General features: G+C 43.4%; 1 protein-coding gene across 1 annotated transcript; it reads right to left on the bottom strand.

The window, feature by feature from the left end:
* Nucleotides 1-1,467: 1,467 nt before the first annotated feature.
* On the bottom strand, nucleotides 1,468-21,192 carry NOA1 (nitric oxide associated 1; the record flags this gene model as incomplete). Its single annotated transcript, XM_080697959.1, has 7 exons — nucleotides 1,468-1,670; nucleotides 2,899-3,019; nucleotides 7,517-7,633; nucleotides 10,504-10,635; nucleotides 17,418-17,620; nucleotides 18,582-18,746; nucleotides 20,058-21,192. The coding sequence occupies 7 exons, from the start codon at nucleotides 21,190-21,192 to the stop codon at nucleotides 1,468-1,470; spliced, it is 2,076 nt and encodes a 691-aa protein (XP_080554085.1).
* Between the last annotated feature and the right edge of the window lie 59 nt (nucleotides 21,193-21,251).

Raw genomic sequence — 21,251 nt, 5'->3', positions numbered from 1 at the left:
GGAGCTACATCCAAATATGTGTAAAAGTATGAATAGAACATGGTTAAGCCGGGCGTGGTGGCGCACGCTTGTAATCCCAGCATTCGGGAGGCTGAGACCTGGAGGATCGCGGTTCGCGGACAGCCTCAGCTACTTAGTGAGGCCCCCTGCAACTCAGTGAGACCCGGTTTCAAAATAATGAATAAAAAAATAGGGCAGGGGGTGTAGCTCAGAGGTCAAATGCCCCTGGGTTCCATTCCCAGACCTGCAAAAAAAAAAAAAAAAAAAAAGAACATGGTTAACCTGGACATTCATTGTTGGGGGGGGGGGGAACATGGTGGGGGGAGAGGGCAACAAGCACAGTCCAAATATATACCATTTTCAGTATGTTCAACATATAAATAAAATTAAAAAAGCACAATAGTTTTAATTATATTTTTTTGGTGGTACTGGGGGTAGAACCCAGGGTCTTTCTACCTCTGGCCTATACTCCCAGACCTATTTTATATTTTATTTGGAAACAGGGTCTCACTAAGTTGCTGAGAGCCTCACTAAGTAGCTGAGGCTGGCTTTGAACTTGTGCGATCCTCCTGTCTCAGCCTCCAAAATGTGGGGATTACAAGTGTGCGCCACCACGCCCGTCTTAACACAATAGTTTTATTTTTTTATTTTTTGGTGGTATTGGGGTGGAACCCAGAGGCTTTCTACCTCTGGGCTATACTCCCAGACCATTTTTATATTTTATTTGGAAACAGGGTCTCACTAAGTTGCTGAGAGCCTCACTAAGTAGCTGAGGCTGGCTTCAAACCCGTGTGATCCTCTTGTCTCAGCCTCCCAAGTGTGGGGATTACAAGCTTGCGCCACCACGCCTGCCTAACACAATATTTTAAATAAAATAAAATAAAAAACAAAAGAGCTGGAGGTAGCTGGATGTGATGACATAGCTTGTAATTCCAGTACTTGGGAGGCTGAGACAGGAAGATCACAGGTTCGCTGCCAGCGTCAACAACTTTGTGAAGCCCTCTGCAACTCAGTAAGACCCTGTTTCAAAATAAAAAATACAATGGGGCTAGAGGTGTAGCTCGGACGTAGAATGCCCCTGGGTTCCATCCTCTCAGTATCCCACAAAAAAAAAAGAAAAAAAAAAAAAAAAGAAAAGAGAAAAGGCTAGAGGTAGAATGCCCCTGGGTTCAAAAGCAAAAACAAGAAAGAAATGACATCTGGTCTCAATAAAAACATGAATATAGTAGTCCTGCTTTTTATGTGATATATATTTACATATATATACTCCATAAAAATAAATTGTATTCATAAGCTCAGTACATTACCAAGAGGCACAGTCCTAAATAGTTAAAAAAAGTCAACTTATAAGATCTTTAAAAAAGGTAGAGATGGGGTTTTATTACAGCTATATTTAATAAAATTTCAATATATATTGCCACATTGAATATAATTCATATCCAGTGTGAATCAGGTGAGTTTCAGACTCTATCGGGATTTTCTTCTTTGCAGATTGTAAACCAGGGAAGGCGGCTTCTTGGTTTTATAGGCCGCACTTTTCTTGATGCGCTCTCCTTTAACGTTGACAATGTATGGCAGGAGAGGGGGCCGGACTGTCAACACGGTTCCTCGAGGCGTGTAGCCTCGGAGATGTAGTCTGTCCTTAACACGAGGTGTCACCGCAACCCAACCTATGAGGCACGTGATAGAATATAAAATGCCGTTAGCAACTGTCTTACTAGGAACCCAAACCTAAGCTGAAAACAGAGCAAAGAAGGACACCGTGCCCTTTCACTCTGTTTTTATTTTTTGAGGTATTGGGGGTTGAATCCAGGGGCATTCTACCTGGCCCTTATTTTATTTTTTATTTTGAAACAGGGCCTAAGTTGCTGAGGTTGGTCTTGAACCTGTGATCCTCTAGTTTTAGCCTCGCAAGTAATGGGATTACAAGTGTATGCTACTATGCCCAGCCACTGTATTTTTTTTCCCCCCATGTCTGGGGATGGAACCCAGGGGCATTCAACCTCCAAGCTTACACCCCCCTGCCCTATTTTTTATTCTTTATTTTGAAACAGGGTATCACTAAGTTGCTCACTGTATTTTATAAAAGGCATACAATGAGCCAAGCGTGGTGGCGCACCCTTGTACCCCAGTACTTGTGAGGCTGAGACAGGAGGGTCAGAGGTTTGCTGCCAGCCTCAGCAACTTAGTGAGGTCCTCTGCCACTTAGTGAGATCCTGTTTCAAAATAAAAAATAGAGCAAAAACAAATAAAATAGGGCAGGGTGTAGCTCAGAGGTAGAATGCCCATACCCCCAAGTTCAATCTCCAGTACTACAAAAACAAACAAACCCCAAACTTCTCACAAATAAAAAATAAATAAAAATAAAAAGCATACAACACATTTGTGAAAAATACAAAGCTATTTTCAGGCTAGGATGCATTTTCTGAATAAACTAGTGTGTATACATTAAAATAAGGCACAAGTCTATAAATAAAAATACACTCAACTCAATAAAGCTTCTTTATTTGCTTTTTATAAAGTGCTTGGTGTATGGGCTGGGATGTAGCTCAGTGGCAAAGCGCCTCCTTTGCAAGTGCAGAGCTTTGGGTTCAATCCCCAGTTACAAAAAGACCCCCCCCCCAAAAAAAAAAACAAAACACATGCTTGGTGTAGAGCGGGCATGGTGGCGCATACTTGTAATCCCAGCATTCAGGAGGCTGAGTCCAGAGGATTGCGGTTCTTGGACAGCCTCAGCTACTTAGGCCCTCTGCAAATTAGTGAGACCCTGTTTCAAAATAAAGAATAAAAAATAAGGTAGGGAGTGTAGCTTGGAGGTCAGATGCCCCTGGGTTCCATCCCCAGACAACCCCCCTCCAACACACACACGCGCGCACACAGTGCTTGGTATAAAATTACCTGCAGAGGAAAACTTGATGTCAGCCACTGCTTCAGACCCCTCAAGTCCTTCTTCTAATGTAATGTCTTCAGCAACAAGAGGAGGGAATTCTGCCATTCGTTCTTCTCCACCCATGGGAACCTTTCATGAAATAACATGAGCATGTTTGGAAGTGCAAATTAAATTCCATGTAACCATATTAGGTAAATTACTGATAATTCTGTAAGGAGACAGACAATGAAATCCTTTCAAACATTCATGTTTTATGAATATTCTGGTACTGGGGATGGAATTCTGGAGTAATCTACTTTTTTTTTGTAGTACTGGGGATTGAAACCATGGGCATTCAACCACTGAGCTACACCCCCAGCCCTATTTTTTTTTTTTTTATTATTCTTTATTTTGAAACAGGGTCTCATTAAGTTGCAGAGGGCCTCACTAAGTAGCTGAGGCTGGCTGTGAACGTGTGATTCTCTTGTCTCAGCCTCCCAAGTACCAGAGTTAAAGTATGCAGCACCATGCCTGGCTTAGGGGCATTCTACTTCCGAGCTCCACCTCCAGCCCTTTTTATTTTTTTCTGAAACAGGGTCTCACTGAGTTGGCTAAGGCTGGCCTTGAATCTGTGATCCTCCTCTCTCAGCCTCTCAAATGGTGGCATTACAGGTGTGTGCCATCATGCTTAGCTCAAATGTTGTGAATTTGAATATTCAAATGTTGGGACCTCTGGGATGAGATGAAGCTTACAGATCCCAGAGCTAACGGCCATGTGTTGGACATGCACCTGGTAGTAACCCTCTGGTAAGAGAACTGCTTTATTTCTGTGGTTTGCATACTCCTCCTTAGGACTTTGCATGGACTAATGTTGGGCAACTAAAGCAAGGTACTTCCAAATACCTTACAGGTGTGGCCATGAGATTAATCCTTGCCCCTTTATAAATCAAGGACCCCATATAAAACTCTTAAGATCCAGCTTCTATGTGTCCAGATGTTTCCACGAGCTGTAAGTACCTGAAGAATAATTTATTCTTCCTTTCATTAATAAATCTTTCCTGTGTTCAGAACTGGAGATTCAACATATAAACAAGGTACAGATGTAGAAGGGGCATCTATGAGGTACTACTACAGTTGTGGAAGGAGTAATGAATATGTTTTGGTCAAGGAAAGCATTAATAAAGTAATACATGAGCAGCATGTGGAGAAAGGTAGTCCCGGTCAGCCCAGGCTTGGACCAAAACAGGATGAAGGGTTCAGGGAACCGTGCGGAGTCTGTTTGGTGCCTGTGTGTGGTGAGTGTGTATGGGGGTGTGGAAGGGATTACTGATGAAGCTGTCAGCAGGAGTTTACCCTTCTCTCTATAATGCAGAACTGCCAAGGAATTAAAAGCAAAACAGAGGACAGAGGTAATAATAAAAAAGAATAATGTGACCTGCTTCATAATTAGGAACGATCACTCTACAGGGTTTCTCAACCTCAACACCATGGACATTTTGGGCTGAGTAACTCTTTGTCATGGGAGGCTAGCCTGTGTATTATAATAAGTTTAGCAGTGTCTTTGGTCTCTACTTAGTATATGCCAAGAACATCTCACAAGTTACAAAAACTAAAAATATCTCCGTGCATTGCCAATTGACCACCAGGAGGAAAATAAAGCCCAGTTTGGACACCTCTGCTCCAGTGTCTGTGGAGATATATTTGTAGGTGGAGGGCCCCAAAAATGAAAAGTTGAGAAAATATCTAAGGTTGTTTTTTCCCCCCTCATCTAGGGATGGAACCCAGAGGCATTCTACCTTAAGCTACACTCCCAGACCTTTTTATTTTTTTGTTTTGAAATTGTCTTGCTAGGTTACTGAGAGTCTTGCTACATTGCTGAGGCTGTCCTTGAACCCATGATACTCTGGTCTCAGCTTCCCAAGTATTGGGATTGCAGGCGTGTACTGTTATGCAGTACACGGTGCTGAGGATTGAACTCAGGGGCATCCTACTTCTGAGCTTGAGCTATACCCCCAGTCCTATTTTTTTATTTTGAAACAAGGTCTCACTAAGTTGCAAAGGGCCTCACTAAGTAGCTGAGGCTGCCTGTGAACCAACAATCCTCCTGTCTCAGCCTCCCAAATGCTGGATTACAAATGTGCGCCACCCTGCCTGGCTGAGGCCTAAGGATTTTATTTTTTTACTTTTTTGTGGTACTGGGGGTGGAACCCAGGGGCTTTTCTACCGCCAGGCTATACTCCCAGGCCTATTTTCTATTTTATTTGGAAACTGTCTCACTAAGTTGCTGAGAGCCTCACTAAGTAGCTGAGGCTGGTTTTGAATCTGTGCGATTCTCCTGTCTCAGCCTCCCAAATGCTGGATTACAAATGTGCGCCACCCTGCCTGGCTTAGGCCTAAGGATTTAAAAAATAACCCAAGGAAAGTAGATTGTAGCTTGAACCACCAGGTTGGATTCAGAGATAATTAGGAGGCAGAACTGGTTTTGATTGGGGAAATGCTAAGAAAAGCAAGAAGCAAAAAGTCTCCAGCAGAGCCCCGGAAACTGTGTCATGCTGGGAGAGAAGAATGGGGCTGTTGCTTTAGAACGTATCAGTGATGTCTGTTCCAAAAACTACACAGAGCATGTGCGTAGAGCTACAGTTTATGAGAATCATGTTACACAAACTAAAGAAGTTTTATTTTCTGCAAGTTTGACTGTATTTCAACCCGTAACTATTGTTTTACCTGAAAAGTGAACAAATGTAATTTGAGAACTGAAGTTTGTTTTGTTTTGCTTTTTGTAGTACTGGGGATTGAACCCAGAGGCATTCTACCTCCTAGCTACACCCCCAGCCCTTTTATCTTTTATTTTTTATTTTTGACTTATTTTCAGGTACAAGAATTCTGGCACCAACTACCACAGCACTGGATGCCGCTGGTGTTTTTGCAACAGGTGTGTCTCAATCTCATCACCGCAAACTCTTACCTCTGTGGCAATTAATCCTCCCCACAACCTCAGCAGGTAGGGTCAACACACAAGATAGGGGAGTTTGCTCAAGGTCACACAGCTTGTTCAGTGGTAGAGCAGAGGGGGCATTGGAATTCAAGCAGTCTTGCGCCAATAATCTCTTTTCTCTCCTGGGGATTGGACCCCATAGTCTTCTATCACTGAGCTATATCTCGAACCCTTTAGATGTTTTATTTTTGAGACAGGGTTTCACTAAGTTGCCCTGGCTGACCTTGAGCTTATGATCCCCTGCCATTCATCACCATGCCCGGAGCCCCCATGGTTCTTTGCTGTGAGGAGCCCACCTGCGCAGTGTAGGAGTTTAGCATCACCTGTGGCCTCTACTCAGAGGCTGCCTGCAGCCTCCCATCCTGACGATACCTGTAACTGGCTCACTCAGCCCTGTTCAATGGAACTTTCTGCAACAATGTGACCACTGGCACTTGAAAAGTGGCTAGTGTGATTAAGGAACCATATTTTTGATTTTTTTTTTGTGTGTGGTAATGGGGGTGGAACCTAGGGGCTTTTCTACCTCCAGGTTATACTCCCAGGCCTATTTTATATTTTATTTGGAAACAGGGTCTCACCAAGTTGCTGAGAGCCTCACTAAGTAGCTGAGGCTGGCTTTGAACCTGTGCGATCCTGTCTCAGCCTCCCCAAGCGCTGGAATTACAAGCATGTGCCACCACTCCCGGCTCCATATTTTAGATTTTTAACTACTGTTTTTAGGCCGGGCGTGGTGGCGCACGCTTGTAATCCCCGCGCTTGGGAGGCAGAGACAGGAGGATCGCGCAGGTTCGAAGCCAGCCGCGCGCTGGCTTAGGAGACCCTGTTTCCAAAATGAAAATATAAAAATAGGTCTGGGAGTGTAGCCCAGAGGTAGAAGGGCTTCCATGAACCCCAGTACCACCAAAATAAAAAAATAAATAAAAAAATAAAATAATTACTGTTTTTAAATTTAGATAGCTACATATAGCAGACAGCTACAAAACTGAACAGTATAGCCTAGAAAAAACACCAGAAAGCTCCCTGGCTTTTCTAGGATCAGTCCAAGTCAATGCCCATTTACCTTTTTTTCCCCCCAGGTCTGGGGATGGAACCCAGGGGCATTCGACCTCCGAACTACAACCCCTGCCCTATTTTTTATTCTTTATTTTGAAACCGGGTCTCACTGAGTTGCAGAGGGCCTAAGTAGCTGAGGCTGTTCGCGAACCACGATCCTCCGGTCTCAGCCTCCCGAATGCGGGGAATACAAGTGTGCACCATCACGCCCAGCTTCAATTTACCTTTCTTTGGTGGGGTGAGGAGGTGTTAATGGGGATTGAACCCAGGGCATTTTACCACTGATCACCCCCAGCCCTTTTTATGTATTTAGAATTATTACTAAGCTATCATGGGCTGACCTCAATTCTGCTATCCTCCTGTCTCAGCCTCCCAAGTACTGGGATCACAGGTATGTGCCATCATACTTGGCTTCAATATCCCTTTTCACAGCCTCCATTTCACTTTGTAGACAGACTTTTCAAGGAGAACGAGGTGAGGGGACACTGGCATACATCCAACAGATGGTTCTGTCCAATACAGCCTTTCCTAGCAGGCTCACGGGACATCACAGTATATACCAACCATAACCACGCAACTGTCAAGCCATGTTACCTTACCTGGAGTAACACATGGCCTGCGTGCTTCTGATACACAGCATCTGCCTTGTCTAAGGAAGTAATATGCACAGGAAGGAAGTTGGAAGCCACAACTGTAAACCAAGCTGACTGATTTCCCTTAAGAAAGAAGATATATTACACAGTGAAAAACTTGGACACATTACAAGGAACAATACAAAGTGAGAAACCAAATCAAGCTCTCTTTCCAAGAACTGATATGGTAGCTTAGTACAAAAGTAGGCATTTCAGCTGGGCGTGGTGGTGCGTGCTTGTAATCCCAGGATTTGGGAGGTTGAGACAGGAGGATCTCAGGTTCATTCTCAGTCTCAGCTACTTCAGTGAGGCCTCTACAATGTAGTGAGACCCTGATTCAAAATAAAGAAGAAAATACAGAGCTAGGGGTGTAGCTTAGAGGTAAAATGCCTCTGAGTTCCATTCCCAGCACTGAAAACAAAACAAAACACCCCAAAACAAAAGTAGGTATTTTAATTTTTTTTTTTTTTTTTTTTTGCGGGTCTTGGGATAGAACTCAGGGGCATTTGACCTCCGAGCTACACCCCCTGACCTATTTTTTATTCTTTATTTTGAAACCGGGTCTCACTGAGTTGCAGAGGGCCTCACTAAGTAGTTGAGGCTGTCCTTGAACCGTGATCCTCCAGGTCTCAGCCTCCAGAATGCTGGGAATACAAGTGTGCGCCACCACGCCCGGCTGGTATTTTAGAATTCTGTTGAATGCATGCATGCATGCATCCATCCATCCATCTGCCTGTTTATCCATCTATCTATCTATCATCCACCTATTTATCTGTGCTGTGAATTGGACTCAGTTGCATACTATATCCAGGCTACACCCCAGGGACTTTTAACTTTTTTATTTTGAAACAGCGCCTTGCTAAGTTGCGGAGGCTGGCCTCCAACCTGTGACCTCCTGCCTGAGTTTCCCGAGTCTGGAATTACAGGTGTGTGCCACACCGCCTGGCTTGTGGATACTACATTTTGTGTGTGTATCTGTGGTACTGGGATTGAGACCGGGGTCATTCTACCTTTAAGCTACATCCCCAGCCATAATTTTTTTTTTTTTTTTTTTGAAACAGGGTCTTGCTAGGTTGATGACAGTCTTACTACTTGCTGAGGCTGTCCTCGAATCTCTGATCCTGCTATCTCAGCCTCCCAAGTACTGGGAATACAAGTGTGTGCCACCACACTCAGCCATTATGGATTCTATTTTTTTTGTACTAGGGAATGAATTCAGGGGCATTCTACATCAACGTTACATCCCCAGCCCTATTTTTTATTTTTATCTTGAAACAGAATCTCACTAGGTAGATGCGAGTCTCACTCTTTGCTGAGGCTATCCTTGAACCTGCGATCCTATCTCAATTTCCCAAGTACTGGAATTATAAGTGTGTAACGCCATGCCTAGCCACTGTGGATACTATTAAAATTAGGTTTAAAATGTTCCTCGATGGAGCCAGGCGTGGCGCTGCATGCTTGTAATCCCAGTACTTGGGAGGCAGAGACAGGAGGATTGCAGGTCCCCGGCCAGCCTCAGCTACTTAGTGAGGCTATTTCAAAAATAAAGAATAGAAATAGGGCTGGGGTATAGCTTGGAGGTAGAATGCTTCTGGGTTCCATTCCCAGTACCTCACAGCATGGGATTTAATGAAATATAAAAGGGCTCTATGTATATAATGCTAAATTTGCAACAAAGTATAATCAAACACAAAACCTAAGAAATATGCTATTGCAGTGGCTTGTAAATTGCAGTTGCTAGATATATCCATGTTACAGTTTCCTTTTTTTTCTTGACTTTGGCAAAATGAAGACTAATTCTATTGGCACTTGAAAATACCCAGAATGATATAATGATAGAACTGATTCAGTGCATATTAACCTTGAATCTGCAGGTTTGAACTTTATGATTTCCATGTAAAACAATGCCACCAGAAAAGAGAAGTATCTTATCTTAAATATTAACTTACATGAGGCACTTAATATCCCACTGATAGTAGGTTTTAAAAATCTAGTACCTATTTATTTATTTATTTATTTATTTATTTATTTATTTATTTTTGTGGTACTGGGGATTGAACTGAGAGGAAATCTACCTCCGGGCTACACTCCCAGCCCTATTTTATTTTATTTTTATCTAGAAACAGGATCTCACTAGGTTGATGAGAGTCTCACTACTTGCTTGAGGCTGTCCTCAGCCTCCTGTCTCAGCCTCCCAAGTATTGATTACAAATGTGTGCCACCACACTGGCCTTATTTTTATTTTTTTTCCTGGTACTGCGGATTGAACCCAAAGGCATTCTACTCGAGATATACCCCAGTTCTTTTATTATTTTCTTTTTTTTTCCTGGTACTGGGGATGGAACCCAGGGGGATTCTACCTCTGAGCTACACCCCCAGCCCTATTTTTTATTCTTTATTTTGAAACAGAGTTTCACTGAGTTGCAAAGGGCCTCACTAAGTAGCTGAGGCTGTCCGTGAACCGTGATCCTCCTGTCTCAGCCTCCCAAATGCTGGGATTACAAATGTCTGCCACCACACCCAGCTATTTTTTAAAAAATTTAAATAGGGTCTTGCTGGGTTGCTGAGAGTCTTGCTACATTGCTAAGACTGTCTTTGAACCTGCAATCTTCCTGTCTCAGCCTTCCAAGCAGTGGAATTACAGGCACTATCATGTCTGGCTTAAAAAATTTTTTTTTCTTTTTGGCTATTCTTTTTTTAAAAAATTTTATTATGGAAATTTTCAAACACTGTAAGAAACTGCATACAATTGTCATGTAGTTATATCAACATCTTGTCAATCTTGTTCATAAATCTACTTCCTTAAAGTGCTTCCTAAGAGTCACCTTTTCTTTTCTCTGTTTTTTCCAGAGCTGGGGACTGAATCCTTGCCCTTGGGCATGCATGGCAAGCACTTTGCCACTGGTCTACATCCCAGCCCTTAGTCATTTTTTAATGGTACAGACTTTCCTTACCTGCAGGAAATCTATGCGGCCAATAGCACCCAAAAATAGAACCATTCCTGGTTTAAGCACAAAAGTTCTTGGAACAATGGAATGTGTTGGCAAAACACTATTTACTTCTTTTTCTGTTAGAAGGTTTAAGATCTGTAAAGCAAATGGCAGATTTTTTTGAGAATTATTTTCACTGAAGATATTGTTATTTTGTTATTTACCTGTAAAAATAAAGTGATGAAAAAATAGTTCGGACTTCACAATAAACCAAATTATGTCAGAGTTAGCTACACATAACACTTCCATACAGCGGTTCGTGAAAAGCCTCAGCTACTTAGTGAGGGCCTTTGCAACTCAGTGAGACCCTGTTACAAAATAAAGAATTAAAAAAATAGGGCTGGGGGTGTCACTCGGAGGTAGAATGCCCCTGGGTTCTATCCCCAGTACTGCAACATAAAACAAAGAAACAAAAACTTCCATACATTCATTGTGTCTAAATTAGTCTGTTTAGTTGGTGGTTGCATTTACTTTATGACTGAACTTTGAGTTGCAGTAAAATATAAGATTTTTCTATGTCAGCAGTATCCCCCAAAGGTCAAAATTGTTATGAATATGGAAACACTGCTGGCTCAATACCAAGGAAGAAAACCTCTGCTCAGGGATTCTGGGGAGCAGTAGTTTCCAGCTTAACATAATGGAATATGGGACTGCATGCCCTAGTGCTAAGTATATACACATTAGATGCAAAAAAGGTCATCCTACTCGAGGCGTAGGTCAAGAGCTTGAAGAACTTCTTTTCTAAATTCTGAACTTAAGTTTATGAATTCTCTGGCTTATAAAAATGAAGGTATAGCCGGGCATGGTGGCACATGCTTGTAATCTAGCATTCGGGAGGCCGAGACAGGAGGATCGTGGTTCATGGACAGCTTCAGGTACATAGTGAGGTCTTTTGCAATTCAGTGAGACCCTGTTTCAAAATAAATAAAAAATAGGGCTGGGGGTATAGCTGGAGGTAGAATGCCCCTGGGTTCCATCTCCAGTACTGCAAAAAATAAAAAATAAAAAGTGTGCTGAGCATGGTGGTACGTGCAGTAACCCCAGTACTTGGGAGGCTGAGATAAGAGGGAGGATTGCAGGCTTGCGGCCAGCCTCAGCTATTTAGTGAGGTCCTCTGAAACTTAGTGAGACCCTGTTTCAAAACAGAGAATATATATATATAAAAAAAGGAGGTGGGAATGTAGCTTGGTGGTAGAATGCCCCTGGTCTCAGTACCCCCCCCCCACAAAATTCTTTTTTTTTGGCGAGGCACTGGGGATTGACCCAAGGCCCTTGCATAGGATAAGCAGTGCCCTACCATGAGCTACATCCCAGCTCTTAGCTATTACTATTTATTTATTTTTTTGATCTTGAGACAGTCTTGGTAAGTTTCCCAGGCTGGCCTGGAACTTTTGATCCTCCTGCCTTGGCCTCAAAAGTAGCTGGGATTACAGGTATGTAATACCATATCCAGCATGAATGAAGATTTCTCAGGGAGTCTAGAGAAAACAGAAAAGGAAAGACAGGAAGCACATGATTCTGGTAACATTTAAGGGAACAAATATTAGAAAAGAGGGAAAGGAGTGTAGCTCAGTTGTGGAGTGCTTGCCTAGTCATTCTAGTGAGGAAAGCCCTGGTTCTATCCTCAGTACTACTTAAAAAAAAAGGGGGGGGGAGCACGCCAGGTGTGGTGGTGCATGCCTATAATCCCAGTGCTTGGGTGTGAGGCTGAGACAGAAGGATTCCAGGTTTGAGGAGAGCCTTAGCAACCTAGTGAGACCCTGTTTCATAAAAAAGGTCTGGGGATGGAACCCAGGGGCATTTGACCTCTGAGCTACACCCCCTGCCCTATATTTTATTCTTTAATAGGGCTGAAGGTCTAGCTCAGAGGTAGAGAGATCATAGCTTTAATCTCTAGAATCACATCAAAAAAAAAAAAAAAAAAAAAAAAAGGAAAAACTTCAAGGTCTCATTCTGCTGTTTTAGAATATTTTGCCGATGATAGTGACTTCCGGGAAGATGGCGACCGAGAAAAGCGGGGCTTAAGAGTCCCGCTAACAACCAATCTCCATTACCACAAAAAGAGCGCCTTTCATAGCCAGAAAACACCATCACCAGAAAAACAAAAAAACCACCAGGCTCCAGAGAGAAAGTGGACTGAGAACAGAGCTCAGGGCCACAGAGGAGACACACGCGCCCGAGGACGCGGCAGCAGCGCCATACTGCCGGCGGCAGCGGCGAACTCAACGGACGGCTACAGCAAGCCGAGGTGAGCCACTGCGGAACAGCCAGGCGGGATCTTTCGGCGCAGACAGCATTTAAAGCTCCCAGTGGCTGAGCTCAGCACACGCTGCAGGGATTCAGAGTGGAAATCAAAACCAGAGAAGAAAAAATACGCCAGCCTCATGGCCGAGGGCGTGGCAGAGGCGCCATATTGCCACCGGCGGTGGCAGCAGCAGTGAATTCACTGAGTCCAGTACAGCTACATCTACGTACTCAAGAACAGTGAGTCAAATTGCGGGCCACAGAGGAGAAATCCCAGTATTGTGCCTCCTGGGACTTGACCCAGTGAGGGAGTGGTGGTGGCAGAGATATCACACCATAGGAGAACCTGCAACCTGGCACCCCCCATAGTTTAAAGCAGCCTCTATCGACTCCCTGGGTCGGAGACTCTGTGATACAACCCAGTAAAGGAGTAGTGGGGTCTGAGATAATACAGACTCGAGATCCAGAGCACCTTAAGTGAAGCCATAGTGACCCAAGGGAAGAACCCAGAGAAGGCACAAACCTCCGAAATCATGGGAAAGAGGAATAACACTGAAGTAATGAATGTGCACAACCCCACAACACCAGAACCTGATAAAACAGAAAATCAGAGATTTCTAGAAGATCAAATCAGGAAAATAACTGTACAAATAATAGAGGTGCTTCGAAAAGAACTCAGAGAGAGCCAAAAAGAGATAAAGGATGCAATTAATGAAGTAAAGGCCTCAATTCAAAGCACAAACAACCGATTAGACCACATGGAGAACAGAATCTCGCTCTTAGAAGATGAGCAATCCAAAAATGAATGCATAGTTTCTAATCTAGAAAAAGATATCCAACAGCAGGAATCTGACATTGAAGAAATATGGGCCCATCTTAAGAGAGCTAACCTAAGAATAATTGGAATAGAGGAGGGAAAAGAAAGTGATACCAAAGGGATCAACAATCTCTTCAAGGAAGTAATAGCAGAAAATTTTCCAAATATAGAGCAAGAGGTTGATACACAGATCCAGGAAACTTATAGAACTCCCTTTAGACAGGATCCGAGAAGAGGATCCCCACGCCATATAATTGTCAAAATGACCAATGTGGAAGCCAAGCAGAGAATCTTAAAGGCAACAAAAACAAAGGGCCAAGTGACATTCAGAGGCAAACCAATTAGAATCACTCCAGACTTCCCAAACCAAGTCATGAGAGCCAGAAGGGCTTGGAATAACATATTCCAAACTCTGAAAGAAAACAACTTCCAGCCAAAAATTTCCTATCCAGCAAAACTTTCTATCAAATTAGATGGAGAAATAAGAAGCTTCCATGACAAACAGAAACTGAAGGAATTTATGTCTTCAAAACCAGCGCTAGAGAAAATACTCAAAGAGATTAACTACAAAGAAGAAATAGGTAACACTCACCAGAACCAGAGAAACAAGAGTTTCCATCCAACAGACAACTAAGATTGGTTATCTGTGGAGATTCATTATTTATGTTAGTCTTTTACCTATCTCTAAATTGTATTGTTTGCCTTTATTGTTGTTAATTTTTAGGATTTCTAGTTGGAATATTAATATACCTTCAAATATAGCATTTGGAAATATTTTATCCAATTCTATTAGTAACTTTTAACTCTGTTTACATTGTCTTTGGATATACAATATTTTCTTTTATTTTTTAGGGAGTTTGTATATTCTTCTGTTGCCTGTGCCATTGAAATCATATCCAAGAAATCACTGCCAATTTCAATGTTGTGAGGTTTTATGACCCAGATTTTCTCCTAAAAGTTTATAGTCTTAAGATTTATATTTAGGTCTTTTATCTAGTTTGAGTTAATACTTGTATGTGGGATTAGGTAAGGGTCCAATTTTATTCTTTTCCATGTAATTATTATTTTTCAACAATATTTAGTTAAAAGATTATTATTTCCACCACCAAATCTTCGTGGAAACCTTGTCAAAAATAACTTGACAATATAGGGAAGAAGTTAGCTCTAGGCTTGTATTTAACTCCAATGGTCTATATATCTGCCTTTAGAACAGTACTACACTGTTTCAATTATTGTAGCTTTATATGGTTTGAAATCAGAAAATATATATCTGCTAGCTTTGTTCTTTTTCAAGATCGTTTTGGGTATCTAGAATTCATATTCCATATTAGGATAGATTTTTTTTCTGAAAAATAAATATATAAATATATGATAGTTTCACCTAAAAAAACAGAAAAAAATATGCTCTGGTAAGAAAGAAAGCAAAAAGAAATATTGAAATGTTATCTTTAAATCATCAAACGCTTGGTATCAGACAAATGAAACTGTTATGTGAGATTATCATTTTTAATTTTGGATAAATTGCTATAATACTAGATGTCAACCACTAAGCCAAGCATGGGAAGGAGGGATGGGGAGAGAATGGGGTGGGGATCGGGTGGGGGCTGACTGGGCGATGTGTGCATGTATGTCTACAAAAGTTTGTATCCCACTATGATGTATGAATACAGTGCACCAATAAAATAAAATTAAAAAAAAAAAACAAATATATGATAGTTTCACCTAAAAAATAGAAAAAAATATTCTCTGGTAAGAAAGAAAGCAAAAAGAAATATTGAAATGTTATCTTTAAGTCATCAAAAGCTTGGTATCAGACAAATGAAACTGTTATGTGAGATTATCATTTTTAATTTTAGATAAATTGCCATAATACTAGATGTCAACTACTAAGCCAAGCATGGGAGGGAGGGATAGGGAGAGAATGGGGTGGGGATTGGGTGGGGGCTGACTGGGAAAAGTGTGCATGTATGTCTACAAAAGTATGTATCCTACTATGATGTATGAATACAGTGCACCAATTAAAAAAAAAAAAAAAAAAAAGAAAAAAAAAAAAGAATATTTTGCCAATCCTTACCTTTCTGACCCAACTATTTCACAACAGCATGTATAACTTAAGTTATGGCTACATTGTGATGTGAGATCATAATGCATCAATAAAAAATAAAATAAAAATAAAGTTATGGCTATCTCTGACCTAAACTGAGTCTGAAAGGGAAGCATTATTTGGTGACATGAAAGTGACAGAACATTATCAGAAAGCATTCCAGTTAAGGGAATGCTTAACTGGAATGCTCCCAGCATTCGGGAGGCTGAGACCGGAGGATCTGGGTTTGCAGACAGCCTCAGCTACTTAGTGAGAACCGGTTTCAAAATAAAGAATAAAATATAGGGCAGGGGGTGTAGCTTGGAGGCCGAATGCCCCTGGGTTCCACCCCCAGACTCACACAAACAAACAAACACAAACCCTTAAAATCAGCCAGGTGTGGTGGTGCATACTTTTAATCCCAGTACTTGGGAGATTAGACAGTAAGATCACAGGTTCGCGGCCAGCCTCAGCTACTTAGTGTGGCCTTCCACAGTTTACTGAGACCCTGTTTCAAAATAAAGAACAAAAGCTGGGTTTGGCAGCACACACTTGCCAGCAGGTTCCTGGCGAGCCTCAGCAATTTAGTGAGGCTCTCAGCAACCTAGTGAGACCCTGTTTCCAAATAAGAAAATCAGACTGGGAGTGTAGCTTGGAGGTAGAATCCTTCTGGATTCAATTCCCATTGCCACAAAAACCAAACCAAACCAAAATACCACAAAAACCAAACCAAAATAAACAACAAAAAAATAGGGCTGGAGGTAGCTCAGAGGTAGAATGCCCCTGAGTTCAATCCCCAGTACTACCAAAAAAAAAAAAAAAAAAAAAAGGACAAAATCAAAGATAACCATGAGATCCTCAAATTGGATTAAAATAATTCACAAAGGCATGGCAGGTGAATTAATCTTATTCTAAGTTATGCTCATCTGAAGGCACTTTAAAATATGTTAAGGTCTAGCAAGGGAAATAGGTATTATATTCCTTCCTTACAGCTTTGAAGCACAACAGATACAAGTTATAGGGAGACTTTGGACTGTTCAGCACAATTTAAAGAGCAGATCAGAGACCAAATGGGCTACTTGGGAGGTTGTGTGACACTGCTTCACATAATCACGAGTCACTCCTTCCTCAAGTTCAAGCTGAATGACCTCATGATAGCTAGGTTATAGAAAGAATTCAGACATGGAATAGGGAGCTGGACATTTATGATTTCTTCCAACTTCAAAATCTAGGATCCTAGCTGGGCATGGCGGTGCACACTTGTAAATCCAGTACTTGGGAGGCAGGTTTGAAGCCAACCTCGACAACTCAGCGAGGCTCTTCATAACTTAGTGGGACCCTGTATCCAATCCAAGTAAGAAATAAAATTGGGCTGAAGTTTTAGCTCAGATGTGGAATGCCTCTGGATTCAATCCTCTGCTTTTCTGTGTCTATCTCTCTAATACACACACACACACACAAACACACACACACACACACACACACACAATCTAGGATCCTCTAAGTGTTTTCCCAATTAAGGTGACAACCTCAATGATAATACAAGTAGACTGCCTGCAGCAAAGTCTACCAAACGAATAGATTTGCTGGCATATAGGTTCATCCCTGAACTGCATTTCTGAATGAATCAGAACTGAATCTAAAATCAAACTATACCTTTTTGCTTTCTGCCAATTTTAAGACAGCACTTCTGCACGTGAAAGTTAATGTTTCTAAAAAGAAGCAAATACATACACAATTTTCTTTTGTAATTCCAGGGGTGTCATAAAACCAGTGGGCATCTTTCACATCTTGTGGAGTCAATTCTACTCGTTTGGTGGATTTGTGCACAGGAACAGGTTCATTTCCCATGTCAAAGGAAAGTGAATCAGCATCAAATTCAAAAGCAGCTTTGTTCTTTTGTTCTTTTGAATACGAGAATGTTCTTCCAACTCTTCCTAGAACAGATTATATTGAGATTATTAGTTGCTACTTTGATGCTTTTGACTCCAGACAGATAATTTTTATGTTTGTCTCAAACAAGTCACCAAGACTTGTGACTTATGGCAGTGAGACTGCAATGTTACCTGTGCTTTTATTTTTTTCAAAGGTAAAGAGAGTCAGACTCTTATAATGACTGTGTGGCTGGCCATGTGCAAAGGGGCAGGTGGTACTGAAAACCAAGCAGTTATTAGTAAAGCAAGGCCAAAAAGAGATAACAATGGGAGAGGAACAACCTAACATAAAGTTGCTGTGTGGAGCCAACAACCTTTACCACCTGTATTGATCTAGATTTCCAAACAGGGAGCTTTGCCTTCAAAGGGCCTCTGTTCCAGAATGAGGGAGGAAGTGTCTTCGCACAGAATCTGGCTGGCCCAAGACAGCTGTACTGTTGGCTCTCTACAAAGTTTTTTTTTGTACTGGAGGTGGAATCCAGAGGCATTTTATCTCCAAGATACACCCCTCAAAAATTCTTTATTTTGAAACAGGGTCTTGCTACGTTGTTGAGGCTGTCTTTAAACCTGTCAGCTTCCTGTTTCAGCCTCCCAGGTACTGGGATTAAAAGTGTGTGCTACCACCCGTAGCTTCAACAAAAAAATTAAAAATTGTGTGTGTGTGTGTGTGTGTGTGTGTGTGTGTATGGGTCTGGAACCCAGGGGCATTTGACCTCCGAGCTACATCCCCTGCCCAATTTTTTTTAGTTTTTATTTTGAAACAGGGTCTCACTAAGTTGCGGAGGGCCTCACTAAGTAGCTGAGGCGGTCTGCAAACTGCGATCCTCTGGTCTCAGCCTCCCATATGCTGGGATTACAAGCGTGCGCCACCATGCCCGGCTTCAGCAAAAAATTTTAGCATAGAACAATAAGGGTTCTCCCAAAGAGCATGACTGCCTACCACATACACTCAAAGGATGCTTACCTACTACATAACCGTGCTTTTTAAAGAGATTGAGTTGGTTTTGTTCTTGTTCACTAAGATCTTCTTCCACTGTAGCTGCATCTTTTTTAAGTCTTTCTTGTCTTTTAAACATTCTGTAAGGGGTTGGGTTGCAAATAGGAAACTTCAGAAGATTTAATGTAGTACCTGAAATGTCAAAGAATAAATAAGTTTCTAGAAAAGGGAACAAGGAGAGATAAACGAGCATTTCTGAGGCTCTACACTGTTGGCTAATGTGACTTATCTCCCTTAACCTTCATGACAACCCTCTACCAAATTATTCCCACTGTACAAAGAAATAAGCTTAGAGATTGGCTCACGGGCTAACCCAAGGATCTGAATCTGAATCTGCAAGTCTGATTTATTCCCATTTTCACACTACTATCCAGAAAAAAACAACTCTGTGTGTCACTGGGATGAGACTGGGGGTATTCAGAATGGTATGGTTGTAGACAATTCTGTGTAGAACTCAACCACAGCACAGGACAAAGAACACCTAGCCAAAGGTAAACTCTGGTTTCAATGGGACAAATGGAGTTGATTTGTTAACTTAAATACAGAGTGTCACAGAAAGACCCATTTCCCAATTCTAGATTCTTTCTTTCTTTCTTTTCTTTTTGCTGTGCTGGAGATGGAACCTGGGGACATTCTAGCTCTGAGCTACACCCCCAGCCCTATTTGTTTTTATTCTTTATTTTGAAACAGGCTCTTACTGAGTTGCAAAAGGCCTCACTAAGCATCTGAGGCTGTCCTCAAACTGTGATCGTCCTGTCTCAGCCTCCCAAATGCTGGGATTACAAGTGTATACCACCCATGCCCGGCTCTAGAAGTTTCTTAACGTCACAAAACTGATATTCTTCTAAAAAAAAAGCGAGATGCCATATTGCATTAATGAATTATTCAAATGTCTTATTTGTATAACATAATGGTCTCAGAAATAAACTAATGTGAAGTGTAAGACTGAGGGAGACTGAGAAAGTAAAATGCAACTGGGCATTGGTGGCACATGCTTGTAATACCCATACTTGGCTGAGACAGGAAGATCGCAGGTTGATGCCTCATCAATTTAGTAAGACCCTGTTTCAAAACAAAAAATAAAAAGGTTGGGGAGTGTAGGTTGGAGGTAGTATGCCCCTGAGTTCAATCCCAATACCAAAGACATATAACGAAGCAAGCTGCAAGGGAAATCTAGAGGGCAGGAACTTTGCTGCCTGGTGAATCTACAGGGTCCAGTGCCTGGAACATAAAAGCTTTCAGTGAACATTTCTGTTAGAAAATTAGAATTCACCCTCAGTATCTATGCACTACACTGACAAAGAAGTGTGACCAAAGTAGGGAGAGAATTTTTAAAAGGACGGCTCCAGGCAGCCCAGAGTGCACCGTAAGGAAAGACGTACTAAGTGCCCGAGCCACAAGCAGACGTCCAATCAGCAAGCGGTCCTCCTAGGTAAGCCTTACCTGGCCAAGGGGAGATGGTAGCCCTGTCGATGGCCTCGGCGCCCTTGGCAGTGCAATAATCAGACTCCAGGAGTGTGTTAAAGAGGGTGGACTTCCCCGTGTTGGTGGCGCCCACCAGGTAGACGTCGCCGCGGTAGCGCCAGGAGCGCTGAAGTGCGGAGATCAATTCCTCTATTCCATAGCCGGTCTTGGCGCTGATTAGCCGCACGTCCCTGACCACCGCGCGGGAGCCAGGCGGCGGATTCGAACTCCCCTTCTGGTTCTGTGGCTCTTCTCCGCCACAGTGCAGTGGCCCTTGGTGGCCAGGGGCGGGCAGGAGCCCGGCGCGGACACAGTCGTCCCACAGCCTGTCCCGGATCCGCCGCCGGTAGTCGGGCGCGTCCTGGGGCAGCAGGTCCACTTTGTTCCCCAGCACCATGAGCTGCTTGGGGCCCACCAGCGCGGGCAAGTCGGGCAGCAGGGCGTCGGGGAGATCCAGCAGGTCCACCATGTAGAGGACCAGGGCGGGTCCTGGCCGCCGCAGCGCGGCGCTCACCAGCTCCAGGTACTGCTCGCGGCTCACCTGCAGGCGCAGGGCGCGCCGGTGGTGCACCAGCAGCCAGCAGCGCTGGCACACGAGCCGCGCCCGCCCGCCGTCCTCCTGGTCGGCTCTGGGAAACTTCTCGCTGGGCAGGTAGCCGGGCAGGCCGGGGTCCTGGGAGTGCAGCTCGGCCCCGCAGCCCGAGCAGTTCAGGCCGCTGGGCGGCACCGTCGGGTCCGGCAGCTCCACGACCAGGCGCGCCCGGCGGCCCGCCAGCAGTTTCTGCTGCAGCCGCTCCTCCCGGCGCCGCAGCCGCTGTCGCTCCTCCTCCTGCTGCCGCTGCAGCAGCTCTCGCACCTGCTCCTCGCTGCTGGGCGCGGGCTTCGGGACGTACTCGGGGAACAAGAAACGCTCCTCCAAGTCAATGTCTCCATCGTCTCCAGACGCCTTGGGGCCATGAGAAAGCCCACGGCCCAAGAAGGATGGGTGATGGAAGGAGGCGGCCGCGCACCTCCTCTGCAGGAGAGACTCCCGGAAGCCATGGCACGCTACAGTAAACGCGGATCCGCGAAGGAAGCGCCGCGGCAGCCTCCGCGCCAGGTGTGCGGGCAGCATGGGGAACGCGGCCCCGGCGGCGGGCGGGGCTCCGTGTGCGCATGCGCTCCCGGGCCCGT

The sequence above is a fragment of the Muscardinus avellanarius genome (genome assembly GCF_963383645.1).
Source record: "Muscardinus avellanarius genome assembly, chromosome: 6".
Taxonomy (NCBI): domain Eukaryota; kingdom Metazoa; phylum Chordata; class Mammalia; order Rodentia; family Gliridae; genus Muscardinus; species Muscardinus avellanarius.
This window is presented reverse-complemented; position numbering and strand designations above follow the sequence as displayed.